This window comes from Furipterus horrens, unplaced genomic scaffold, assembly GCF_987537825.1.
Source record: "Furipterus horrens unplaced genomic scaffold, mFurHor1.1.pri manual_scaffold_3, whole genome shotgun sequence".
NCBI classification, from domain to species: domain Eukaryota; kingdom Metazoa; phylum Chordata; class Mammalia; order Chiroptera; family Furipteridae; genus Furipterus; species Furipterus horrens.
The window spans coordinates 1,613,434-1,638,780 of NW_028327173.1; the positions used below are offsets into that span (position 1 = coordinate 1,613,434).

At 63.3% G+C, this 25,347-nt stretch overlaps 1 protein-coding gene across 1 annotated transcript in view; it reads left to right on the forward strand.

Annotated features, from left to right (window-relative positions):
* Positions 1-25,347, forward strand: part of PRDM16 (PR/SET domain 16) — a 275,315-nt gene that overhangs the window by 239,785 nt on the left and 10,183 nt on the right. Inside the window, exons 5-12 of the mRNA XM_090268492.1 lie at positions 4,229-4,331; positions 10,212-10,425; positions 12,145-12,292; positions 12,623-12,776; positions 18,007-19,420; positions 21,446-21,533; positions 23,945-24,114; positions 24,751-24,828. Coding sequence (XP_090124618.1) covers positions 4,229-4,331; positions 10,212-10,425; positions 12,145-12,292; positions 12,623-12,776; positions 18,007-19,420; positions 21,446-21,533; positions 23,945-24,114; positions 24,751-24,828 — 2,369 coding nt within the window. The remainder of the gene's footprint in view (positions 1-4,228; positions 4,332-10,211; positions 10,426-12,144; positions 12,293-12,622; positions 12,777-18,006; positions 19,421-21,445; positions 21,534-23,944; positions 24,115-24,750; positions 24,829-25,347) is intronic.

A 25,347-nucleotide genomic window follows, 5' to 3' on the forward strand; every position in this document is an offset into this window, starting at 1 on the left:
TCCCCAGCCGCCGCCTCCTCGGCCAGAGGCCGGAGTTGTCTGCCTGCCCCAGGAGCCTGTGCACGGGGCCCGAACCCCAAATTGCCGTCCCCTCGCTCGGCACTGACCGAGCCGGAGGAAGCTCCCGCCGCAGAGCCCCAGACGAGGGCAGAGAGTCAGAGAGGCTCCCCCTCCCGCCCCCCAACACTGCCCCTGCTGGATCTCGGAGCACCGCCTGGGCTTCTTCTGAACTACACAGGCTCAACCTCTCCACCAGCTGCCAGGCCCCAGAGTCCACAGCTTTCCCAGGGAGAGAGGGCCCTCCGTTTGGGGACGGCAAATAGCAAAGACACACAGGGACGCTTCCAAAGTCCTTAAAGCAATGAGGCAGTGCAGGCACCCCCCTACCCTCTGCAGAGTCCCCGAGAGAGGAAAAAACAAAACAAAGCCAAAACCAAAAAAAGTGCCCAGGCATAGCCTCATACCAGCGTCCTCTCTCAGGAGGGCGGGGAGAGGTGGCCGGGCCGCTGGGTAGACCTGCCTGTGGCCGTTCCTGTGGAGGAACTCGGGGTCCCCTCACCACATGCTGCTTCCGTGAGGAACCCCGGCACCGCCCCGCACGCCCTGGTGCATTCAGGCCCCTCTGGGTTTCAGACTCTGGGATGGAGAGTAGTTGGTTTTGTTGGTGACAAGCCAGCACATTGTAAGCGTTGTCAGCTCCTTTATTCAAACCCTCCTTTAAAGTTTCTCTGGCTGGTCAGAAACGGGGAGAAAAGTTGTCCGGTTCACTTGATCACTCTCGTGTTTTTGAGAAAAGCCATGTGTTCCCGGAGGAGCCGGCGACGGCTGCAGCCGCGTCCTGCGTGGCGGCTGGGCCCAGTCAGCGCTACCCGGGGCCGCCCGCACTGAAACGTCAGTATCCCAGGCTTAAGTAGAAATCAAAGCCGTGGGACTTCAGTGTTTATATTAGAAGATAGTATTTATCCTTGTGAATTGATTTGCTATTTTTTTTAAAAAAACTTAAAGAACCGTAAGAAGAAAGCATTGAAAATGACAGCCATTATAAATTTGAACTATTTCTTTGTCTTAATGTTGTTGCGGGAATGATGTTCATTTTCATAAGTGGCCACCGGACGGGGCCGCGGCCTGTCTGAAAGCCGACTCTTCTGTGGCGATTTCTCTGCCTTTTGTTGGGAAGTGGCCCCTGGTGTGTCCCTCCCTCCGCAGACCCGCAAGGAGTGCCTCTGGCTTCTGGGAGGTGGCAAGCGGGAGGGAGACAGGGCCTGGCTGAGCAGTTACAGTGCCCAGGGCCTGGTGTGGGTGTCGTTTGCTGGTGTTGAGTGACGTCCTTGTCATGACAAAGGCGACCTGGGCCCTGGAAGCCATGACTTGACTTCAGATCACGTCTGTTTGGCACAGTTATTGTAAAAGCTGTTCACAGCGAACATTTACTGGCGCTAGTAAACGCAGCCGCCGCGGCAGCGGGTCGGAAACCAGAGAGGGTCCGCGTCCCAGCCCGGCGGGGTGCAGGGCCCCATCTGAGGCTGGGTTTAAGCTGCAGGCAGTGCCGGTCTCAGAGAAAGGCTCGGGGACTTAGGTCTGCCACTCGCACAAAACAGCAGCGTTTCCTTCCTGCAGCTGAGCCCTCGGAAACGGCTCCAGGGAGGAGGGCCCTCTCTCCAGGGGAGACGGACTTCTCTCTCCGCTCCCGTAAAAGCTCCCGGGCTCAGCCTGCCCCTGTCCTCCGCGTCAACTTGGCTCTTGGGTCTGAGTATGACACACCGAGGGGCTGACACTAAAAGGAAGGTGATAAACCAACTTCGGGAATTTCTAAGGGGCTGCAATAACATATCGCCGGCCCCGGGGGGCAGGGCCCGCTCAGCCCACAGCCAGGAACAGCCAGGGCTCGGTCCCACCTAAGCCCGGCCTTTGTCCCGGGAAGTCGCCCAACTCAGGACTCAGCCGACCAGGAACTGCGCTTTGTCAGCGCGTCTGGCTGATAAGGCCTTTGTGCCCCTGGGGACAGGTCGTAAAAGCAAAGCAGCTTCTGTGCAGACCTCCGCGCTGCGGCTGCGAAGGCGGACCCGCCGGGTTGGGAAGAGTTGGTGCTGATCCCCTGCACCCCCTCGCGCCCTCCCGCAGGTGGAGGGGGGCTGGGACGGTGCCCCCACCCCCGCCCCGCCCGGACCTGCCATTAACACTAATAGCGATTAATTCCGTCTGCAGCTCAAAGTCCAGGCGGCCAACGCTACCGCCTGCCGCCCTCAGGTCCTGCGCTCGCGCCCCGCCAGCCATGCTGGCTGCCGTCCTGCGGGTCCCCGGCGGGGGAAGGGGCGACCGCCTCGCGCCAACTGTTCCCTGAGGCCAGCACACTGGACAGTCTCTCTGAGGCTCCGGGGGAGGGTCGGTCCCTAGGGGACAAGGCAGCCTCAGAGGGCGTCAGAGGAGGGAGTCAGGTGGCACTCGGGTTGGGGGTGCGGGTGTGGCAGGGTCCCAGCTAGGAGGGGTGAGGGGAGCGGAGCCTGGCAGCGGCCCTGGAGGGCTGGTGGGGGCGGCCCCTGGAGGGGGTCAGGGGAGCAAGACCGCCGCAGGAGCCGGGTTGGGGGTCGCAGGAGACCCAGGGGCCCTCCAGCCACGGTGAGATGAGGGGTGGGGGTCCAGGGAAGCTGGCCGGCCCTCAGAGGCAGTGAGGTGGGCCGGGGGAGGGGGGCGGGGGCTGGGGCCGGAGCCCGTGGAGGACGCGGCCGCCCCGGAGCCGTGCGCGGAGCCAGGAGACCAGGTCAGAGCCGCCGCCCGCCCCTCCCGTCCTGGGCCCTCGGGGGCGGGGGGCGCGGCGTGGAGGGACGCCCGCGGCAGGTCCACATTGCCCTCTAATGGGGACCCGCGGGAGCCGCCGTCTGGTCCCGGTCCTTCCTCTCTGCGCAGAGGCCTCCCCAGCCTGCACACGGGGACACTGAGGTGCGGCGCAGGTGGCACCGGGTGACGTTAAACAGGCACTTGCTGACTGTCCCAACGCCAGTGGGACCGTCCCTGCTTATTAATAAGCAGCCCCTGACGCACCGACCTGACGCTCAGGGACACCGGGTCGGAGCTTCGGATGCACTAGGGTCGGATTTTCAAAACCAGCGGCTCAAGTCTGATTATTCCAGGAATGGCGACTTGGGCATAATGTTTTGGATAACGTGATGCAAACTGCCATGTCAGTAACAGCTGGTGTGACCCCAGGAGTTGATGCCGTCCAGTGTCTGGTCTGCATTTTAAAATCTGGCCCTTCTTTTCCTGAGAGGCGTGGCCTGATGGGTGACTAAGGAGCCCAGACACCTGGCACGTGACCCCCAGGGAGGGGTGTACCGGGCAGACGGCTGTGCCATGAGCCGTTCCGCTGCCCTGGTGTCCCCGGAACAACATCCAGGTGGGCGTGGGGACGCAGTGTGGCTGAGCGTGTCCCTCCGTGAGTTCCCGCATGTCCTTGTGGAGGCAGGCCTGGCGGCTGGGGAGGCTTCCCGCCACTGGACGTGCTCTGGAGAGTGGGGGACGGACCCAAACAACTCTCAGGAAGCTGAGCCTTCCGGGTGTTTCCCAGGATGGTTCGGGGGTCCGGGCAAGGTGGGCAGGCCGTGAGCCCACTCAGTCTCTGGGCGTCCAACCCATGTCCAGCTTCTGCTGGGAGGCCTGGCCTGACTCCTGTATGCCAGGTCCTCCATGATGGCCTCTGGGTGGCACCGGTGGGAAGAGCCCCGCCCCCTGATCTCCCAGGGCAGATGGGACCTGCCAGCCCGACCTGTAGCCAGACCTCTGGGCTTCCAGAAGCTCCCGGGCTACTGTCTCCTTACTAAGGGCCCGAACCCCAAGCGCCAGGTGGCAGTCAGCAGTGGGAGACCACAGGGTCCTGCCCACGGGGCCTCTGCCTGCGTCCACAGCCACTTTCCCAAACATCCACATTCACCCTTGACCCAAGGCCCCCAGGAGAGCGGAGGGCAGTGCGTCTCCCTTACCTGCACAGACACCGACTACGGGAACCCCCCAGCCACCTCCTGGGAGGCCACTCCCGCGTCGGCACTCTGGGGCTAATCCTCGTGGATTTAATTTCACACCCCCCGTATCGACCTCTAAAGCCAGGATAACACAGATGAAAGGGGACCACGGTTCTTTGGAGCACATTCGGCAACATTCCGGGAGGGAGCCTGTCCGGCGCGATCAGGAGGCAGGCGGTCGCCGCTCACCCTCTCCCTCTGGTTTCTCCGTCCAGATTTATTATAAAGTCATTAAGGACATCGGGCCCGGAGAAGAGCTGCTGGTGCACGTGAAGGAAGGCGCCTACGCCCTGGGGACCATGCCCCCCAGCCTGGATGGTAAGCCCCCGAGGCCCCATCCCTTCCTGCATGGCTGGGTCAGGCACCCCAGCAGTCCCACAGCCCCCCACTCCGACCCCAGGTGAGCAGCCACCCAGCCCCCGCCCTTGGCTTTCTGCCTCCTTGGGGTCTGTGAGCCCCGCCCCGAGTTCCAGATGGGACGTCTGCCAGCGTGAGGCCCGGGTGGCACGTGGCACGGTGTCTCTGCAGCGGTAGAGTCCCGGGGGAGTCAGACTGCATTATTACTATTGTTATTAACAGCGCTGCATCGTCGGTGCCGCCGCGTTCTGTGGCGTGGAAACACGCCTCCCAGAGCTTGGTGCTCTGGGAGAGGTCTCGGTTTCGGTCCCGGTCTTGGTCCCGGTCTCAGTCCCGCGTAGGAGAGGGCGGTGATGCGGTCATGTCTTTGAAACCAGGGCCCGTGTGTCTTAGAGGAGGCCGTCCAAGAGAGACAGTGTGTTTGGGGGGAGAGGGAAAGGCAGGGCTTGCGCGGGTCCTGTGGTCGGAACGCAGCTGCGTCCTCCCCCAGAACTGCGGTGGCCACATTCTGAGCGTTCCAGCCACATGGTCCGTCCCTCGGGATCTGTCCGGTAGCACAATCCCTCCCTTGTCCACCCAAGCCAAGTGCATCTCAGAGGGAGCGGCAGAGAACTCCAGTCGCAGAGAGACGAGGGTTCTGAGACACAGGGGTGCCGTCCTCCTTCCACGCCCGTGGGCAACGTGCCCAGGCACCTTGGGGCTCTGGAGCCAGGTTCAGTCCCAGAGGAAGAACCGGGTGGAGGCACGCAGCCTTGGTGCTGAGCACTGGCCCGTTCGTGCCCCGGTGCCCCCAGAAATGAACAGAAAAGCAGTCTCCCCTCCTGATCCCTCGTCCCGGAGGAAGGGGGGGTTCCTTTCTGTTGGCCTTGCCCTTGCCCCCAAACACGCCACTGCAGGGTGACTTATGCCACTAACAGTGTCCCTCCGAGGAACCACTCCAGCGTCACGGGGCTGGGGTGGCGCTGGCCGGGCAGGGAGCTGGGCGTCAGGGTTCCCAGGAGGCTTCCGAGAGCAGGCTCCACGCGCTCCGCCTTCATTTGCCCGTTTGATCCCGAGCACGGCCAGCGGCGAGGAGCCAGGCTTGCTTGATGCAGCGGCAGCTTGTGGCCCTGGGTCGTTCCAAAGGCAATCGCCATAGAAGGACAGCTTTATGAGCCGGAGCCTATCTGTCCTCTCCCCGGACGTTTGGTTTTAATTAGGCCGTCGAGAAAAGAAAAATAAATAGCTGAGATCCGGGAGCAGGGGGATGGTCTCATTTTCCCTAAAACAATTGTTGAAAAGACCTATGAGTCTTAGATAGCACACAGGAACTCTGGAAGGTAAACCCACTTAGCTCGGGCAGTGTGCGCGAGGACGGGGTTCATTTATGCGATGACGCTTCTTTCTTCCAAAAGATTTTAAAAACCTCGATTCCCGCGCCCCCTCCGGGGCCCGATCTTAAATGACCCGGGTCTACATTCTCCTAATAATTTATCAGACATTTGCCGGCTCATTGCTATCCACACATGATCACCGACATGCGACCCTTGACTTCAGATTCTTTGCCGTCAAGATCGCGCCTCTGCCTCCCGAGAGCCAGGCCCCCACCCCAGTGAGACCCCAGATCGCACGGAAGGAAAAGGCAAAAACGTTCCTCACTAAGATAATTATCATAAAAAATCTTCTACCCCAGGCCCAGCCAGTGCAGCGGCCCCTTATCGCGGCGGGAATTTGGAGTGGGCTTCCCGGCACCTCAAGCCCCCAGGCTGGTAGATTAGCATGTAGATGCCACATAATTGTGCCCCCCTCGGCTCTCTGAAGCCATTAGGCACCAACTTGCTTTTCTGTTACCTTCCTGGTCCGCCATGAAAAGTTGCTGACGGCCCTTAAGAGCCAAATTTGTCGCCCAAGCCGCGTGGCTCTGCGTGGAAGACGGGGCTTCTGCCCTGGCCACAGCCCCCACGGCTTCCCACCCGGTTTCCATGAGAAGACTGCAGTTTTGAGTCAGGATTGTGTGCTCTTGTCAGGGGCAGGGGACCCGGCCGGGACACCGTTCAGGTCCCGTGGAAGAAACGGCAGCCCTGGCCAGCCACTGCGTGGCGGGGCCCACTCCCCGGTGGCCGGTCTGGGACGGGATGTGCTCGGCAAGTACGCAGCCTTGCAGAAAGGCAAGCCCGGTGTCCGTCCCCGTGAGCCAGAGTGGAGCGCGCGCTTTCAGGCTCACCGGCTCCGGGGATGTTTTGTTTTGTTTTTATGCTTTCAATGGAGAGAGGAAAGGCTTCTCTTTCAGGAGAACTTCTTGCTCTTGGAAGAAAGTAAAGAAAATCATTTCCATTCAAATATGCTTTCCTTTTGAGAAAGGCTTAAAATTGCCCACTTGTCCCTGTCCAACAAAAGGGCGAGGGGACGTGGGGGGTCGTGTCTAAAGCACCCGAGGCGTAAGGCGACAGGACGCAACACGATACAATACGGCGTGGCAGCATCGCCCGCTACAACGTAACAGTATAAGACCACCCGAGACGAGGCAGCGCACCCTGACGTACCCGGAGCCCAGCACCCTCTTCTAGGATTTCAGTAAAACAGAGCTGCTCCCCCCGGGAAAGGGCCACCACGAGGGCCCGTCCCGCACACCCCAGGCATCCGTTCAGAGCCAGCCTTACCTGCGTGGAAGATGCCTGGGCCACCTGCCCTCCGCCCCGCGTGGGTGGGCGCGGCTGAGACGTGGCCAGTTCCCAGCTCTGTCTTTCGACTGAGCGAGCATGGGCCCACGGTGGCGTGGGAGGCGGCGAAGGAGGGCGACTGTTACTGCCGCGGTCGGGCGCATCCCCTCCAGGCCCCCCGACTGCCGTCAGACTGAGTATCAGGCTGCAGTTTCATTTTAAATCCAAATTCCAGATCAAAAGTAGAAAAATCGGTTAGTTAGAGCTGTGGATGGGCGGGGCTGGCGTCTCTCCTTTGTTTTCAGATGGCAGCCTCTCTGATTGCTCTTAGCTGGGCGTAGGAAGAGCAAATGCAAGCTGGCATTTCCCACTGGGTCCCAGCGCGGGGCGGGGGGCGGGGGGGCACCCATCGCCGCCAGGACATCCACGAGGACTCACAGGACAGTCGGGTGGGGTCTGAGCATCTGTCTCTGCTCTGAGTTGGCGCTCGGATGTGCAGGGACTCCCCGGTTCTGAAGACAGGAAGGCTGCAGGGGTGACAGCGTGCCCCAGACTCACAGCCTGCATGTCACATGGCCTCACGGGGAGTGGGGCTTCTGCCACCGGCTTCCAGGGCACCGAAGGCGGCAAAGGCTGCCGTGACACAGCTCCGCCCCTTTACTGGGTCCCTGGGCAAGTTACTCAGTCCCTCGCCTCAGTTTACCCGTTGGAGGCAGCCGGCAAAGCATAGACCCCAGCGGGGTGCGTGTGGATCGATCTGAGGCTTCACTGCCTGAGCACAGAAGTGCGGTTGGGCCAGGGCCGCCTCCCATCCCTCGGTGTCAGCAACAGTGGTCACATGATTGTCACGGCAGATATCTTCCCTGGAAAGAGCTGGCAGGCTGGGATTCCGGTTTAAAGGCAGCGCTGTGTACCCTTCCGGGGCGGTGGTTTAGTAGCACGCCTCATGCCGGCCCTCCCCCCACGCCGGGCACGTGGTTAGCGCTCCACCCTGGTGCCCGAGCACCAGCCCGGGGCCACGGGGGGCTTGGTTTCCAGCCTTTTCTCATCGCTGCCTCCAGTCGCCCACAGGCCCGCTGCCCCTGTCTCTCGGCCCAGCCAGCTCCTGCGCCCTGAGGGTCCTGCTGGCGCCTGCGTTTCAAACGCTAGCTTCCAGGGGCTGGGGCAGCTGTGCCCCCTGTCTCTGCCATCCGGGTCTCCGGTCGGTGTGGACAGCTGGCCTTCTTGCCACTTTCCAGTCTACTCTGCAGCTCAGCGGGAGTCCAGGGCAGTTGGACCGGAGATATTTGGACCAGAGCCTTCCAAGCTCCAGAGGCCAAGGTCCCTGCCCCCCCGGCCACTGCCCCAGAGCAGGGCTGGGGGTGTCGCTCAGCTCCCCAAACTGGGGCTGCCTGGCCCATCCCAGATGCAACGCAAGTGTCCCACGTGTCCCCAGGGCTCCTCTCAGCAGGCAGCCTTCCCCGTCACCCAGACATCTGCCTCCGCGCAGAGAAGTGAACAAAAGCCACACTGGGCAGGGCGGTGCCTCCCCGACTTCTGCAGCCCAAATCTGGGGGTCTTTGCTTGTGCATGCACACTCACACATGCACACACATAGGCACACGAGCACACACACTCAGGCGTGCACACAAATGCACACACACACATTCACACAAACACATGTATACATATTCATACAAATGCATACAAGTGCCTATTCACAGGCAAATGTGCATGCATTTACACATATTCACAAGCGCATGCACACTCAACACAGCACACAAATGCATGCTTAACAAACACAACACAATACACACGTGTGCACAGAAACATGCACGTGCACACATGCCCAAATACCCAGGCACACATACACATATGCTTGCCTGCAGCATGGAGATATGAAAACACATGTAACCACATATAAAAGCACACATACACACTCACACCTGTGCACACATGCACATAAATACAGATGCACAGCAATGCAAACATGAATATAGGTGCATTAAAAGGTCACCACATTTGCATGTATGCACAGATGTGGATGCCAATATGTGGGAACAGTCACATTCACACACATGCATTCTCACACGGCCACACACCTGTGCACGCACAGCACACACACACATTCTCACATGACCACACACCCGTGCACACAGCACACACACGTTGGCCCCCACACCAGTACACGCCCATGCACACATAGCATCCAGACAGCTGCACACCCATGCACACTTAGCACACACGCACATTCTCACGGCTGCACACCCGTGCACACACAGCACATACATGCATTCTCACACAGCCGCACACTCGTGCACACACAGCATGCACACACATTCTCACATGGCTTCACACTCATGCATGCACAGCATGTACACACATTCTCACATGACCACACACCCGTACACACAGCACACACACGTTGGCCCCCACACCAGTACACACCCATGCATACATAGCATCCAGACAGCTGCACACCCATGCACACACAGCACGCACACACATTCTCACACGGCCGCACACCCGTGCACGCACAGCACGCACACATCCACGCACACACCAGTGCACACCCGTGCACCAGTAGCACACGCATTCACACACTGGCTCACAAGCAGGCACACGCAAGTCATTTGTGCATGAGCTCTCAGTGCTGGCGGTCTCTCTCCCGACCCGGGTGGGAACGTGCGGCTCTCCTCAGGCAGGAGGGGACACGGGGAGGGGACACCGTCCTGGAGAAAAGCTGCTGCCAAGCAGTCCCTGGGCCGAGGGGCAGGCTGGGATGGGCCGGAGGTCGGTCCCCCAGGAAGCTGACAGCTCTGGGCCGGTTGTTTGGCTTGGCACGCCGGCCAGGATGCCGCCTCGTAAACTTCATAATAGCTGCCCCCCCTTTAATTGGTTTGACCTTGACGACAATAATTTATGATATGCATGAGAGCTCTGTCATCCCTCTTCTCCGGATTCATAAACAAAGCACTTGGCCTGGCTTCCTTCTCTGCTCCCGAGCACGGGCCTGCCCAAGCCCACAGAGGCCTCCGGGACGGAGTGGGCCCGGTGTCTCTCGGCGTGTCTGTCCAGGCAGTCGCGGGTCCCGGTGGTCTGCACGTCCACAGCTCGGCTGCTCCTCCTCTCGGGCAGGGCGGGAAGGGAGCAGGAGCGGGACCAGCCCCCTGGTGGGGCCCTGCGGCCGGTCGCGAGCTCCCCTGACCTCTCTTTCTTGCAGAGGAGCCCACATTCCGCTGTGACGTGTGTGACGAGCTCTTCCAGTCCAAGCTGGACCTGCGGCGACACAAGAAGTACGGGTGCAGCGCCGTGGGGGCCGCCCTCTACGAGGGCCTGGGCGAGGAGCTGCAGCCCAAGGGCCTGGGCGGCGGGGGCGGTGACGGGCAGGCCCACGAGTGCAAGGACTGCGAGCGGCTGTTCCCCAGCAAGTACAGGTGCGGCCCCGCCCCCGCCCCCGCCCCAGAGCCTGGCCGGGGGCACAGAGGGAGCCCTGAGGGGCGCAGAGGTCAGCCCCCGTCCCCGACAGGCCACGGGCTCCAGGGACAGGTGGAGATGAGGGTCCCCTCCAGCATGGCACGCCCTTGGGGCAGGTACCCTGGCCCACTCGTCAGACACGGAGACAGAGCCGGCCCATGAGCTGGCACTGGGAGGACACAGGTGTCCCCAGCTCTGACATGAAGGCCAGGCGCCCGGTCAGAGCCTCCTGCCCTGGAGGATCCACATGCCATCCTGTCGAGACGCCAGCGGCCCTACCGTTCTGCAGTGAGGGCTGCCATGGGGCGGGCTGTGAAGGAAGTGAGGAAGTGCAGGCCAACCCACAGGACACGCAGGGGGCAGGCCCAGGGCTGCTGCTGTAGGAGGGTCCAAGACCAGAGTGGGGGCCGCCACACTCCGCTGCCCAGGCCTTGGTGGGGTGGCCTGACCGTCTGACACACACTCGCCTCCTTAGACAGTGGACAGTCCCCCCATCCAGGGTACCAGCTTCAGCTCCCCACGGGCCGCACCCACCTGTCCCAAGAGACCTCACAGAAAAGGGCGCAGCATGCCAGGCCAGCTGTGTGACGCTGGACGCCATCAGCCAGGAGCAGGCCCAAGCTGGCCCTCCCTCGTCCGGGGCCAGGCAGGAGTCAGGGCATGCAGGGAGTGGAGGGTGGGGGCTGAGGACCCTGGGAAAGAGGGGCCTTCTGGGGTCCGCAGGAGGAAAGCAGGGAAAGCAGGGTCATGCGGTCCCGTGCTCCGGGGGACCTGGGGGGCTGCTCCACCATGGGCCCCTCCTCCTGCCTTTGGGAATTTCCCCAGGACAGACTTCCAGCCAGAGTGCAGCCCCTTCAGGTCACTGACTGGCTGCGGGCTTGCGGGGGGCTGACCACCCAACCCATCACGGCCTCCCTGGGGGCAGGAACCCCTCAACCCTGAACAGATGACAGAAAACCAGCGTTTGGGCAAATCCCGGCCAAGGGCCTGGGAGGCAAGCGCTACTCAAGAGGGTCCGTGTTTTCTTTACATAAACACATAAATCACAATTAACAACTGGGGAAAAGATACAGTCTGCCGGGTGCCCGAGACCCAGGCGTTTCTGATCTGAACGGATGGCTGGGCCCCGTAATTAACGGGCCGTGATGTATTACTGCTTTGCTCATGAAGATTAACGGTGTACCTGGGCCCGGAGAAGCGGGGTGTCCCCCGAGAGGGTTAGAGCTGCTCATTCATCCAGGGCCCGGCCCTCCCAGGCAGCTGCACGCCACCCGGCCCCGGCCCCGGCCCCGGCCCCGCGGAGACCGGCTCCTGCTCTCCCGGTCGCCTCCTTGTGTGGGCATGGCCGGCAGGTGCTGCCTGGCCTGGCTGGGGAGCACCCCAAGGCCCCTCAGAGGGTGGCCTTGGCTTCTCTGTACCCCACTCCCACGCCGGGGCTCACGGTAGTATTAGAAGTTTCTGAATCCCTTTTCCTTAGGCCCAAGGTTAGCCTCAAGGTTAAGATTGTCCAGAAAAGATGCCAGGAAGTGTGGGCTGGGGACAGACCCCCTGGGGGTAGTTTTGGATTGGGGCCACCTCTGCCCCTCCCTCCCGCTGGCCTGTGCGGAGCAGGGGGTGGACGGACACACCCCAGGCCTCGCTCGGATCTCTGAGCGGTGGCCCTGGTCCTCTCCGCGCAGCCTGGAGCAGCACATGGTCGTCCACACCGAGGAGCGGGAGTACAAGTGTGACCAGTGCCCCAAGGCCTTCAACTGGAAGTCCAACCTCATCCGCCACCAGATGTCCCATGACAGCGGCAAGCGCTTCGAATGTGAAAACTGTGTGAAGGTAGCGTGGCCCCGGGCGCCCGCCACTCCCACGCAAGGGCGCGTCCCCAAGAAGGCTGGGTGCACGGGACAGGGTCTCTCCAGGCAGGCCCCGGCCCCCCTGAGTTGCTCCTCACGCTTCCTCGTGGCCACAGAATGCTCTGGAGTGGCTGTTGAGGACGCAGAGTCTGGGGAAGCCTCAGCAACTCTCCCGAGGTCACGCCAGGGGTTACCGCGACAGCCGAGACCCATCCCAGCCAGGCTCGGGGCAGGGGCAGAGTGGCGAGGGAGATCTGTCCAGCAGCCAGAGCGGGGCAGATGGGACACACATAGACGGTGTCTGTCTCCCCAGGTGTTCACGGACCCCAGCAACCTGCAGCGGCACATCCGCTCGCAGCATGTGGGCGCGCGGGCGCACGCCTGCCCGGACTGCGGGAAGACGTTCGCCACGTCCTCGGGCCTCAAGCAGCATAAGCACATCCACAGCACGGTCAAGCCCTTCATATGTGAGTCGTCCCCACCGGCCTCCCGGGGTGGGGGGGGACCACGGAGCAGGGAGGGCCGGGCCGGGGCGCGAGGACCCCAGGCGCTCCTTGATGGGCAAGACCCATTTGTTCAGAAGGCACTCGGACTGGGGGCACCTCCGCCACCGAAGCCCAGGCCCAGACACTGTGCTGCGGCCGCCTTTTTGTGGCTTTGCTGCGTCGCACCCTGTCATTTCGTGACTCACCTCTCATGCTGTGCCCTCACTCCCCCTCCCACACCCTCTGGTTCCTCCCTCTCACTGAGCCCTGCAGTGGCCAGAGGTGGCTGGTGGGTGGTAGGAAGGCCTGTCCAGTGGCCTTGGGTCCTGCAGAAGGAGCCTGCAGCTGCTCTCCGCTCCCCACGCCCTGCCCACACTCATAGCCCACCCAGCCTGAGCTGCAGCAGGCACGGCCACCCCGATGACACTCACTGAGTTCCACTGGGGATTCTGGGCTCTGCGCGCAGCCCCATCCGGGCAGCAGGAGTCCAGCAGTAAATAACGGGGCCCTGTCCTCATGGAGCTTGCCCCATACTGGAGGAGACACGGGTCAAGCTGTACAAACACTGACCATGCACGTGACAGGTCCCTGAGCCTGGGCAGGGACAGGGCAGGGCTAAGAGGCTCTCAGTGCCAGAGGACACCCAGGTGGGCCCTGTCCCTGTCAATGCTGTGAGAGGCCCGGAGGGCCTGTGGGAGGTGAGCCGAGGGAACACTGACGAAGGAGAAATGAGGACGGCAGCTCTGAACACAGAGAGCTTGGGGCCAGGTGTGTGGGGGTAGCAAGTGACGGGGGTGGGGTCAATAGGAATAGGGTCAGAGGTCACAAAGGGCTGGTCCCAGGGACCTTATGGGTCAGTCCAGGGAAGTGACCCTAAAGTTTCCTCTCCACCTAGCAGTGCAATAAGCAATTCATGTCACACAAGTAGTACTGAGTCACCGTTCACACCAGCACCATGCTGAGTCATCATTCATACCAGTATTGAGCTGAATCACCGTTCACACCACCACTGCGCTGAATCACCGTTCACACCAGCACTGAGCTGAGTCACCATTCACACCAGTATTGAGCTGAGTCACCGTTCACACCATAACTGTGCTGAGTCACCATTCACGCCAGCACTGCGCTGAGTCACCATTCACACCAGCACTGTGCTGAGTCACCGTTCACACCATAACTGTGCTGAGTCACCATTCACGCCAGCACTGTGCTGAGTCATCATTCATACCAGTATTGAGCTGAGTCACCGTTCACGCCAGCACTGCACTGAGTCACCGTTCACACCATAACTGTGCTGAGTCACCATTCACGCCAGCACTGTGCTGAGTCATCATTCATACCAGTATTGAGCTGAGTCACCATTCACGCCAGCACTGCACTGAGTCACCGTTCACACCATAACTGTGCTGAGTCACGGTTCACACCAGGTTACTCTGAGTCACCGTTCACACCAGTATTGAGCTGGGTCACCATGTCACACCATAACTGTGCTGAGTCACCATTCACGCCAGCACTGCGCTGAGTCACGGTTCACACCAGGTTACTCTGAGTCACCGTTCACACCAGTATTGAGCTGGGTCTCCATGTCACACACATCATCTCACGGCACTCTTACAAAATCCTGGGGAGCAGGGCCTGCACTGCTTCTAATGACCGATAAGGAAACCGAAGCACTAAGACATTAAGGGGCCAGGTGCTCGAGGCCACGCTGCAGAACCCTGATTCTAGTTCAAGGTCTCAGGCTTCTGACCCCCGCCTGGGTGGCCTGGAAGGTCTCAGGCTTCACAAGTCAGTGTCAGGAGGGGTGGCTCCGGGAGCATGGGGAGCTGGGGCCAGGGAGTTCTCACCATCTGGGGGTCATTCGGGGTGTGGGGGGGAGGCAAGGCGCCATGCTGACTTGCCTGTAGCCCCTCGCCCAGGCTTCTCGCTGTTCTGCTAGAGATGGCTCAGACCTCAGCGCCCCTGGGCCCTGCGCTCCGCGGGCAGAGGACACAGACAGAATGAGCTCCCCTGTTAGCCAGCCCACAAGGGGGTCTTTCTACAGACCGCCTCCTTCGCCTACAGGCCCTAGCACAAGGGGGCCTGACCAGTGGCGTGAGCAGCCCCATGCCCTGCGGTGGGGGTGGGGCGGCTCTTCTGCGAGGTCCTGGGAGGAGCGAGCAGGGTGGGACTGGGGCTGGAGGCCATGACTTTGCCGCTGGAAGAGCGTCCCAGCTAGTCCCACCGGGAGGGGTACAAGTGAGCTCATTCATAGCACTTGGCGTGTAAGCGAGCTAAGAGGCAAGAGAACGGCATGTGAGCAGATAAGCTGTTGCCTTCCTGGGCACGCAAGCCAGCTTCGGGTCGGTCATGTGAATAACATAGGCTCCAGGAACGGCACTCCGGGAGGTCTGAGCCCATCGCCCCCACCCCATCCCCGTCCACAGAGACTCCTGCAAGGACGGGGTGCAGATGGGGACGGGGGGCAACCTGGCCGGCCCACGGGCGTCAGCAGATCTCACTGCTGGTCTGCTCCGTACTTACCCTGGCGCCGGGCCTCTTGGCTAAGTGGGTGAAGCTAAAGAGAGAGCCCCCCCAGCCAGGTTGCGTGTGCGAGTGTTTCCTTCTGCGAGGGTGACACAGATCTGAGAAATCAATAGGCGTGTGAAGTGGGCCCTGCACCCTCCAGACCCCAACAGAGCATCCCCGGGCTTACGGTAACGGCACTGCGGTTAGTCCAGAAAGGAAACTCTGCCGACATGTGAGGGCCGTGCACGCGAGGTGGCGCTTTAAGAAAAGATTGGACGCTCACGGCCATGCTGGCGCCGGCGGCGGACACTGTGCCCTCCTGGGGTGACCCCTGGCTGCACGCCCGCAGCGCCCCCAGCTCAGCGCCAGACCTGCCGGGAAGCCCTAAGCCCCCGCTCAGTGACCGCGCAGGCCGAGGCCGCGTGACTCCCTGGTGGTGCCTGCTGCATGAGGGAGCGCAAGTGTGTGCCACGTGTGCGCATGCGTGCACATGTCTGCATGTGTGTGAGAGAGAATCTGAGCACCCCAGCCAAGTCTCCTCGTGGACACTTTTCAGAAATGGACCTTATCTAGAGTGTGTGCACATGTGTGTGGATGTGGGTGTGAGTGTGGGCTGTGCATGTGTTTGGGCGGGTGACTGCGTGTGAGTGTGGGCGTGTGTGGGTATGTGAGAATGCACGCATGGGTGTGTGCATGGGTGTGTCCACACACGTACCCTTCAAGGAACAGAAACTGCTGACGGGACAAGGGTGGGCCAGGGTCCCCTTCCGTCAGCTGCGGGTCCCCACGTCCAGGGGTCTTTCTCAGCCCCTATGGCGGCATCTTCCTTCCGTGAGCTCTGAGCCGACTGCCAGCTGTCCCAGGTCCAGGACCTACCTCTCAGGGACCTGTCTCCTGGGGGCCTTGCTGCAGCCCCCACATATCTGCAGAACCCCTCCATCATGGGAGCAGGTGGCTGGGGACTGAGCACCCCGGGCCCCCAAGCTAGGGATGACAGCAGCTGCCAAGGAGGCACTGACAGATCCCCTCCAGGGTCAAGGACACGGTGAGGTGTGACTTGTTCTGTGCAGCCAGGCCTGAGCTGAGAATGACCTCGCTGCCCCCGCCCCCCAGGGCCGGGCGGGAGACCTGAGAGTATTTATAGATGCCCGCGCAGGCCCCTCTGCCCCAGCGGCCTACCGAAGGGCAGCTGGGGTTCAGTGAGGCCGCCCCCACCCCCGCAGCCTTGAGAACACCCCGCCCGCCAGACGGCCAGGAAGGCCGAGTGGCTGATATAAATAGATACAGTGATTACAGAACATGACAGTCTCAGGGCCAGGCTCCCGGCTCGCAGGGCGCGACGTCAGGCAGCGAGGGCTGGTGGCAAGCAAGGCACACGCTGCAGTCACGTTTCCGCCGGGGCTGCACCGAGGACACACATGGCCTCGCAGAGAGCGATGCTCGTGGAGGTGGGGGCTCCTCCCGCTGCTACAGAAACAGGAGAAAGAGCGGCTGCTGTTCACTGACAGCAGCTCACAGGCCATCGGCAAGATGGCTGAGCCAGGCTTCCGGGGCCTCCGAGTCCGGGCGCTGGCGCCGCTGGCGCTCACCTCCCCTGCAGAGCAGAGCCTGGCGCAGCCTCTTCATCCCGATCTGCAGTGTCCGCTTTTCCCTACACGGACCCAGCCCCTCTCTGCGTGGCCCTGCTGGGGCTTCCCTCCCACCCCCCGCCTCAAACCCCCCTTAAACCGTGACCACACGCCCCAGGAGCGCAGACTCCCCAAATAAGAACTTGTGAGTGGGCTGACCACCTGGGCCTCTGTCTCCTGGGTGCAGGTCACAGGGCCTGGGTCAGAAAGAGGAGACAGGGGAGCTGAGGACATTCTAAACTTTAGAAAACAGGAGAGCTGATGTGGCGGTCAGGGTTACCTCTTCCATGGCAGGGGCATCACTGACGTGGGCAGGAAGGGGCTGGGGGTCCGGGGCAAGCGGATACAGCGGCAGACACGGGTGTGTGACTTTGCCCACCTGGTGCGATTCAGAAGACCTTGGCCCTCAGGTCACAGACACCCACAGAGAGGGGGGTGCAAGCAGCAGTACCCCATTTCCCAGAGAGAGGGCTGAGGTCCGTCCAAGCTGCATGGGGAGCCACAGACAAGGCACAGGTGGTCCTTGTCAGTTCGTGCTGGTGACCAGAGGCCAGCCCTGGGGTAGTGTGCATGTACACACGTATGTGTGTGCCTAGACCTGTGTACGCGGGCACACAGGCATGCACACACACGCACATTGATGGTGTGCAGCACACGTGCACAAACTCCTGCACATGTGTGCACAGTGTGTGCACGTGTACCTACATGCTAGCGGTGGCTCATGCCGTGGCGCACACAGCAATGTATGCATACATGTGCACTGTGACTGGAAAGGCGTGCCCACATGTGTCATGCATATGTGCGCGTGCCAGTTTATATGGTGTGCATGTCTATGTGCGGTGCGCATGCGTGCACACACATGTGTGTGCCTGTGGGTGCACATGCACACATCCTCACGTGAACACACCGCACCTACGCATTTGCTCTAACGCTTGCACACACAGCAGCACGCATGCACAGGCGCACGCGCACATACTCACACACGGCGCGCCGGGCGGGAAGCACCCCCGTCCCCGCCCCCCAGGGCTTTCCCGGTGGTTCCATAGCGTGTCCGTGTGCCCCCGCTGACGTTTCAGGTGAGGTCTGCCACAAGTCCTACACGCAGTTCTCCAACCTGTGCCGCCACAAGCGCATGCACGCCGACTGCCGCACGCAGATCAAGTGCAAGGACTGCGCGCAGATGTTCAGCACTACCTCCTCCCTCAACAAGCACCGGCGCTTCTGCGAGGGCAAGAACCATTACCCGCCGGGCGGCCTCTTCTCCCCGGGCCTGCCCCTGGCCCCGGGCCCCCTGATGGACAAGGCGAAGCCGCCCCCCAACCTCAACCACGCGGGCCTGGGCTTCGGCGAGTACTTCCCCTCCCGGCCGCACCCGGGGAGCCTGCCCTTCTCCGCAGCCCCGCCGGCCTTCCCGGCACTCACGCCGGGCTTCCCTGGCATCTTCCCGCCGTCCCTGTACCCCCGGCCACCTTTGCTACCTCCCACGCCCCTGCTCAAGAGCCCCCTGAACCACACCCAAGACGCCAAGCTCCCCAGCCCCCTGGGGAACCCGGCCCTGCCCCTGGTCTCCGCGGTGGGCAACAGCGGCCAGGGCACCACGGCAGCCACGGGGCCCGAGGAGAAGTTGGGGAGCCGCCTGGAGGACACGGCGTACCCTGAGAAGCTCAAGACGCGGAGCAGCGACCTGTCGGACGGCAGCGACTTTGAGGACATCAATACCACGACCGGGACGGACCTGGACACGACCACGGGCACAGGCTCGGACCTGGACAGCGACGTGGACAGTGACCGCGACAAGGCCAAGGGCAAGGGCCCCGCAGCCGAGGGCAAGCCGGACTTGGGGAGCGGCGCAGCGCCCCCCGGGGCCCCCGGTAGCATGGGCGAGGTGCCCGTGTTCTACGCCCGGCACTCCTTCTTCCCGCCGCCGGAGGACCAGCTGCTGGCGGCCTCGGGCGCGGCCGGGGACTCCATCAAGGCCATCGCCTCCATCGCGGAGAAGTACTTCGGGCCCGGCCTGGTGGGCGTGCAGGAGAAGAGGCTGGGCACGCTGCCCTACCACTCGGTGTTCCCCTTCCAGTTCCTGCCCGACTTCCCCCACTCCCTCTACCCCCTCGCGGACCGCACCCTCGCCCACAGCCTGCTGGTCAAGGCCGAGCCAAAGTCGCCCCGGGACGCCCTCAAGGTGGGCGGCCCCAGTGCCGAGTCCCCCTTCGACCTCACCACCAAACCCAAAGAGGGGAAGCCCCTGCTGCCCGCGCCCAAGGCGGCCGCCGCGCCCGGGGAGGAACAGCCGCTGGACCTCAGCATCGGCAGCCGCGCCCGCGCCAGCCAGAACGGCGGGGGGCGGGAGCCCCGCAAGAACCACGTCTACGGGGAGCGCAAGCTGGGGGCGGGCGAGGGGCTGCCCAAGGCCTGCCCGGCGCAGCTGCCGCAGCAGCCCCCCCTGCACTACGCCAAGCCGTCGCCCTTCTTCATGGACCCCATCTACAGGTATTCCCATGCCCTGCCCTCACCTGCACCCCCGTGGGGCACCACCTGGGTGGGCAGCGGGGTGGGACAGCGTGCGCTGCGTGGAGGCTCTCGTGCGGGCCCCCACGGTCACCCCTCTGCCTTTGCTGTCCTCAGGGGCGCCTGGGCTCAGGAGGTTTGTGCCGAGCCCACGCCCGGCTTGCTGGTCCCTGGGCTGGGTGCCTGGCCATGTCAGGAGGGCAGAGCAGGGTCTCCCGGACACATGTGGTTCCCCTTTGCTGATGGCCGCGGGGCCCCCGCCACGCTGGTGGGACCCCCTCCCTGCAACCTACCCCAGACCCCCTTCCGTCTCCAGTGTCTCCCCAGGACCACCTCTGCCTCCCACAAAACTCAGGCCCTCACTCTTTCCTCTGCTCCTAGCCTCTCGGCTTCCCTCTTCAGGGCCTGAGCAGGCAGTTCCTGGTGGCCCAGGGGAGTCAGAGAAGGAGCCCCTGTCCCCAGAGGGGAGACGGAGGAGGGGGAAGGAGGGAGGAAGCCTCGCAGGGTGTGCAAACTGTCAGCGCTGCTTTACCTGGGGAGCCACCCCGGTGAGGGGCCGAGCGGCAGTGGTTCGCTAGAAGGGAGGGGCCTGGCCCCCATCGCGTGGGTCCTGGGACGCTGGTGGGCTGATCCCTGGGGAGAGGGCTTGGGAGGGGGCCTGGGGTGCGGGCAGCAGGCCGCCAAGGCCCCGCCTCCGTGGGAGGGAGGCTCGTGTGCACACGTGTGTGCACGCGTGCACTGGCGTTCCCGGCACAAGGGCGTGTGTGGCTGCGGGGGGCCAGCCAGGGCCTGGGGCGGGCGTGCAGGTGCGGTCACGCCTGCTGGAGGGCACGTGGGAGAACGGAGCTCGGTCAGGCAGAGGTGCCAGCGTGGGGTGGTGGGCGAGCCCTCCACTCTGTCTGCCCGCACGCGCGCCTGGGTCCCCCTTTGTCGGCCTGGGGGGCCACCACACAACAGAGAGATTAGCAAAAAGGCAGAGGAGGAGATGGAGACAAACCGGGCCCTCTCCTCCCGTGCGGCCCCGCCCTCTCAGCCCACAGCCGCCCCTTGGGAGGCTGACGGGACACGGCCCGATGAGCTGGTTTCCACACCCCCACCCGGTGCTCCCAGGGGGCCGCACGGCCCCTCCCTCCTGGGCCACAGCCGTCTCTGTGGGGTTGCCTGTGAGCGGTCCTCCCCTGTGTCCGTCCCCCACCCCGCTGCGGTCAGTGTCCCAGCGGGTCCCCAAGAAGACAGAGTCACACATAAAAGTGACAACCGGTGTGAACATGGTGCCCAGCAAGGCCCTCAGAGGAGCAAAACGGGAGCCGCTGGGCCAGGACGCGCTCCGAGGGGCCGAGCCTGCGTGGGGAAAGGGGGCAGGCGTCCCGAACGCTGAGGTGAAACCTCGGTCCCGTGGGGGAGGCGGAGGCAGGCGCTGCGGGGAAGCGGTGAGGGGAGGACCTCAGGGGAGGGGGCCCATGGGCGTGCGCTGGCCACCCCCACTTGTCCTGGGGCAAACAAAGTTGTTGCTGGCATTTGGCTGCAAGATTTGGGGTAGCACCCTGCCTGGCGGCATGAGGGGGCCCTGGTGACTTCCTCAGCGGGCAGAGTGCCTCATGCCAAGGGCCAGGGCGACACGCAGCCTCCTAGGCACCGAGTGTTCTGCGGTGACAAGCCCAGGGGCCGTGGGGGCCAATCCCGGGCCGGGCTGGTGCACTGGGGGCCACAGGAACGACCCCGGGCGCCTGCATTTAGCTGGCATGGGCGGCGGGCACGAGGCAGAGGAGGAGGGCCGGCAGCAGGCCGTGCCGACAGTGAGTCCCGCAAGGGCTCTGCAGGCAGCGGCGGGGGCTCACGGGGGCGGCGAGGCGGCCAGGTCCCAGGTGTCCCGGGCTGTCAGGTGAGACAGTCATCTGGGGGCCATGGAAGCAGGTCCTCGTGACAAGGCCCTGCCCCGTGACTCTTGGGGCCCAGGCCGGAGCCCGGGGGCCGCTGGGGGTACGTAACCCTCTGTGCTGCTGTCAGCAGGGTGGAGAAGCGGAAGGTGCCAGACCCCGTGGGCGTCCTGAAGGAGAAGTTTCTGCGGCCGCCCCCTCTGCTCTTCCATCCCCAGGTGAGACCCGGGCGCTCGGCTGGGCTCCATGGGGGGCGAGAGCCCTGAGGCCCCATCCAGGGCCAGCCACACACCTGGGAGAGGGGGGCACACCTCCCCCGCCTGCCCATCAGATGCCCATGGCTCTACCTGCAGGCTCCACGCATCACTGCGAGGCTGGGCAGGACGCAAGGGCCAGGACAAGGGAGGGGGAGGCGGGTCCTCCGAGAGAGTGGCACTGTGCGTCCCTGGGAAGCAGCTGAGGACCTCGGCTGGCCGACAGGGTCCTCCTCTCCCTGGCTCGGGTTACAGGTGGGGAAATGACCCTCTGTGGGGTGCTGGGCAGAGCTCACAGGGAGTGAGTCTGAGGATTCTGAGTGTAAGGGGACAGATGCGAGACAGAGCAGGCGTGTGGGCGGGGCAGGCCTTTCTGCGGTGCGCAGCCTTTCTGGGGTGCACAGACCTTTCAGCGTGCTTAAGTGAACAGACCAGGAAAGGGGAGCCTCTGTGTGTAGAGGGGACAGAGCCAGCGTGAGGAGCGGGACAGGAGACAAGCAGAGGGTCCCAGGAGGTGGGGGCAGAGAAGCGTCAGGGCTGGGCAGTCTCCCCAGTTCCCTGCTCGTGTCCCCCAGAGCCACAGGCCCCTCCTCGTGACCCGGAGGGTCCTGGGGTGCGGCTGAGCCCAGACTCCAGACAGGGCATTGTTCTCTGCCTCAGAGCCTCCCGCCCCGGACAGGCACCCCCAGGCTGTGAAACCCTCACCCTGCCTGGGTTCACAGCTGAACTGAGAACCTCCCATTGTTCAGCCGGGCCGAGGAGCTTGGTTAATAACTTCCCCCGATTTTCTCCGGGTCAGGCTGGGAAAGGCGGGCCGGCCAGCCAGGCGCATCCTGTGTTTGTGTTTGTGGGGGAGCTGGGCCGGGAATATCTGATCGGGCGGATCCATCGGGGCAGGCCGGACCTGCTGCGGCCCCCGCGAGACCCACCCAGGCCTGAGGAAGAGGGCCTGGCGGGGGGCGCCCATTGTTCCTCCTGTCCACTGGGCCCTGCCGCCCCCGCTGCCCACCTCAGGGCCAGAGCTGGGTGGGTGGAGAGTTGGGAGGTGCCCAGTAAGTCCCCTAATTAAGCGGTCTGAGATGGATAACTGACGCTTTACAGAGGGCAGGTCCAGCCTGTGCCCGTCAGATCTAAGCAGGACACAGCCAGGCCCTTCCATGTCTGAGACACATGGGCAGATGGGCAGCAGTCTGTGTTCCAGGGGCCCCGTTGTCCATGGAGGGGCCCATGAGAGTCCGGACAGCCCCTGAGGACGCAGCTCCCCTCTGCCCATCGAGGTCACAGGAGGGCGGCCCAGAGCAGTGTGGCTCCACCCCACAGGGGAGGCAAAGCCCAAAGGCCTGCCACCTGGACAGAGTAGGCAACCCAGGGTGGCCTGCGCCATCATGGGCAGATGCCATTGCCCATCCATTAACCGCTTTCTGGGAGCTTTGGTTGTACCCAGTTGGCAGTTCCCCAGCTCACGTGAGGGGCTCTGGCCATGACAAAAGCCCTTCCCGTTCAGGCCCCGCCCAGCCTCCCGCAGTGTCTGGCTCACAGCGGGCCCTCTCGGGACAGCTCCCTCCACCTGGGAAGGGCACTGCTGAGGTCTGTGCTGCTCCATCTGCCCCTCCCCAGGGTAGGCACAGGCTGATCATCACTCTGCCCCCCACGTGGGAATGACCAACGCCATGATCCCTTCTTCCTGAGCAGGCCCTTGCCTATCCGAGCCAACAGCGAGGCAGCTCCCTCTGGCCATGTCTCCGTGTCCTGCGCCTCGTGACACTGGCACTGTCCCCTGACCGTTTAGTTAGCGGGATCTGGACTCAAGCTGTTGAATTCCTTTTTAGTACTTCGCCTGCAATTTTGACCTGCTGCCACTAGGTGGCGGTGCCTCAGGCAGTGATCCGTGTCACAGCCTGAGATTCAGGTCACTGTCTCAATTGTGCAAGACTCAAAGCAAAACTAACGAGCAAAAAGTACATAGAACTCTGTCTTTGGCCCAAACTAGACCTCGAGGAGAGCTGACCAGGGCCCAGGCCAACGGGGCGTTGCTGGCCTGGCCCAGCCTAGGGGGATGTCGGATCACCAGGAAAGGAGCTGGCCTGGAAGTCGGTTCCAGCTCCCACAGCCTGGACCCTAGACTGGTCCCGGGGGCGGGGGGCGAGAGCAGGGCTGGCCACAGACGGTGGAAGAACCCAGCCCAGGGGCCAAGAGGACGCCAGGCTATCTGGTACCAATGACGGCCTAAGGGCCCACATGGCCTTCCTGTCCCAGCCTGGCCCACTGGTGTGCTGTCACGGAGGCCCCCCAGATGCCCATGGGGTGGGGTGATGCTCTTCCAAAGACCGGGCAGCTCACGGGGACCCCTGCCTCTCCCATTCTTGTGCCAGCAGATGTCAGCCATCGAGACGATGACGGAGAAGCTGGAGAGCTTCGCGGCCATGAAGGCGGACTCTGGCGGGGCCCTGCAGCCCCTCCCCCACCACCCCTTCAACTTCCGGTCCCCACCCCCCACGCTCTCAGACCCCATCCTCAGGAAGGGCAAGGAGCGGTACACGTGCAGGTGAGACGGGGCGAGGCCCTGGGGGCTGGCGGGTGGCCCCGGGGGGAGACACGGGCAGCCTGTGAACCTGCCCTCCCAGGAAAGCCCGGCGCCACTTACAGCACAGCGGCCGTGACCAGTCCGTGACCCTCAACTACGACTGTTTGGGGTGGGCCTCCCCTGCCTCTGCCGAGCTGTGTTCACGTGCGCTCAAGAAACGCCCCCTTGGCCTGGCCAGCGGGGATTCAGAAGGCCCGAGGCCCGGGCGTGCGGTCGGTGTTGAGCGGCCACTCTGGGTGGGGACTGAAATCCCCGCTTTGGGAAGAGCCTGCTCTGCCTGTCCCCAGATGCACCCGCCTGGCCAGGCTGGTCCCAGCCGCCTCAGCACCCCTGGGCTCCAGGGCTGAGATAATGCTGAGGAGGGATACGGCCCGAGGGGGCCCGAGGAGGACAGTCTGTGGGTAAAGCTCAGCTGGGGCCCAGGGCAGCAGGAGACAGTGAAATCCAGGCCGTGTAGCCGGCCACCTGCCCCAGGTGCAGGATCTCGGGGACTAGGTGCCTCGTTTTCAGGGAGTGGGGGGCTGCACCAGGAAAGCACCTGGCACCGGAGCCTATGCCAGCAAACTGGGGCCTGACAGTCTTCCCCCCCAACCCCAGGTACTGCGGAAAGATCTTCCCCCGATCTGCAAACCTCACGAGACACCTGCGGACGCACACTGGGGAGCAGCCGTACAGGTAGGCCCCCCCACCCCCCGCTGGCATGGGGAGGGGAGGGAAGGCTCCTGGCCACGGTAAGGGCAGCCGTGGGAGTCAGCACGCTGGTCCCTGGCACTGCCTGGGCCCCTCCCCCCGACCCCACCGCCATTCTGTGCCCTGCAATGTTATAAAGATTAGGCAGGATGTGCTCATCAGGCTTCCAGAAGGCTCCCACCTGCCCGCAGAGGATGATGCCCAGAGCAGCCCTTCCAGCTGCCCTGGGGCGTCCCAATGGGCCAGGGGCTCAGAGCAGGAGCAGCCGGAAGCCAGGGCCCCAAGGGTAGTCTGTGGACGCCTTGACCACACACTACACAGCCCACGATGGCCGTGGCGGCGGATGGGTCAGTGCCAAGGCAGGGTGCACAGTGGGAAGGAGCTCCGTGCGGGTGCAGGTCCCAGCCCAGGCTTGGGGCGCCTGAGGGGCTCAGGAGCCCCGTGTCTGCTCCCCGCCTCACCCTTTAACGTCTGAACAGCCATGCGGCCTCTCAGGGCCCCGGG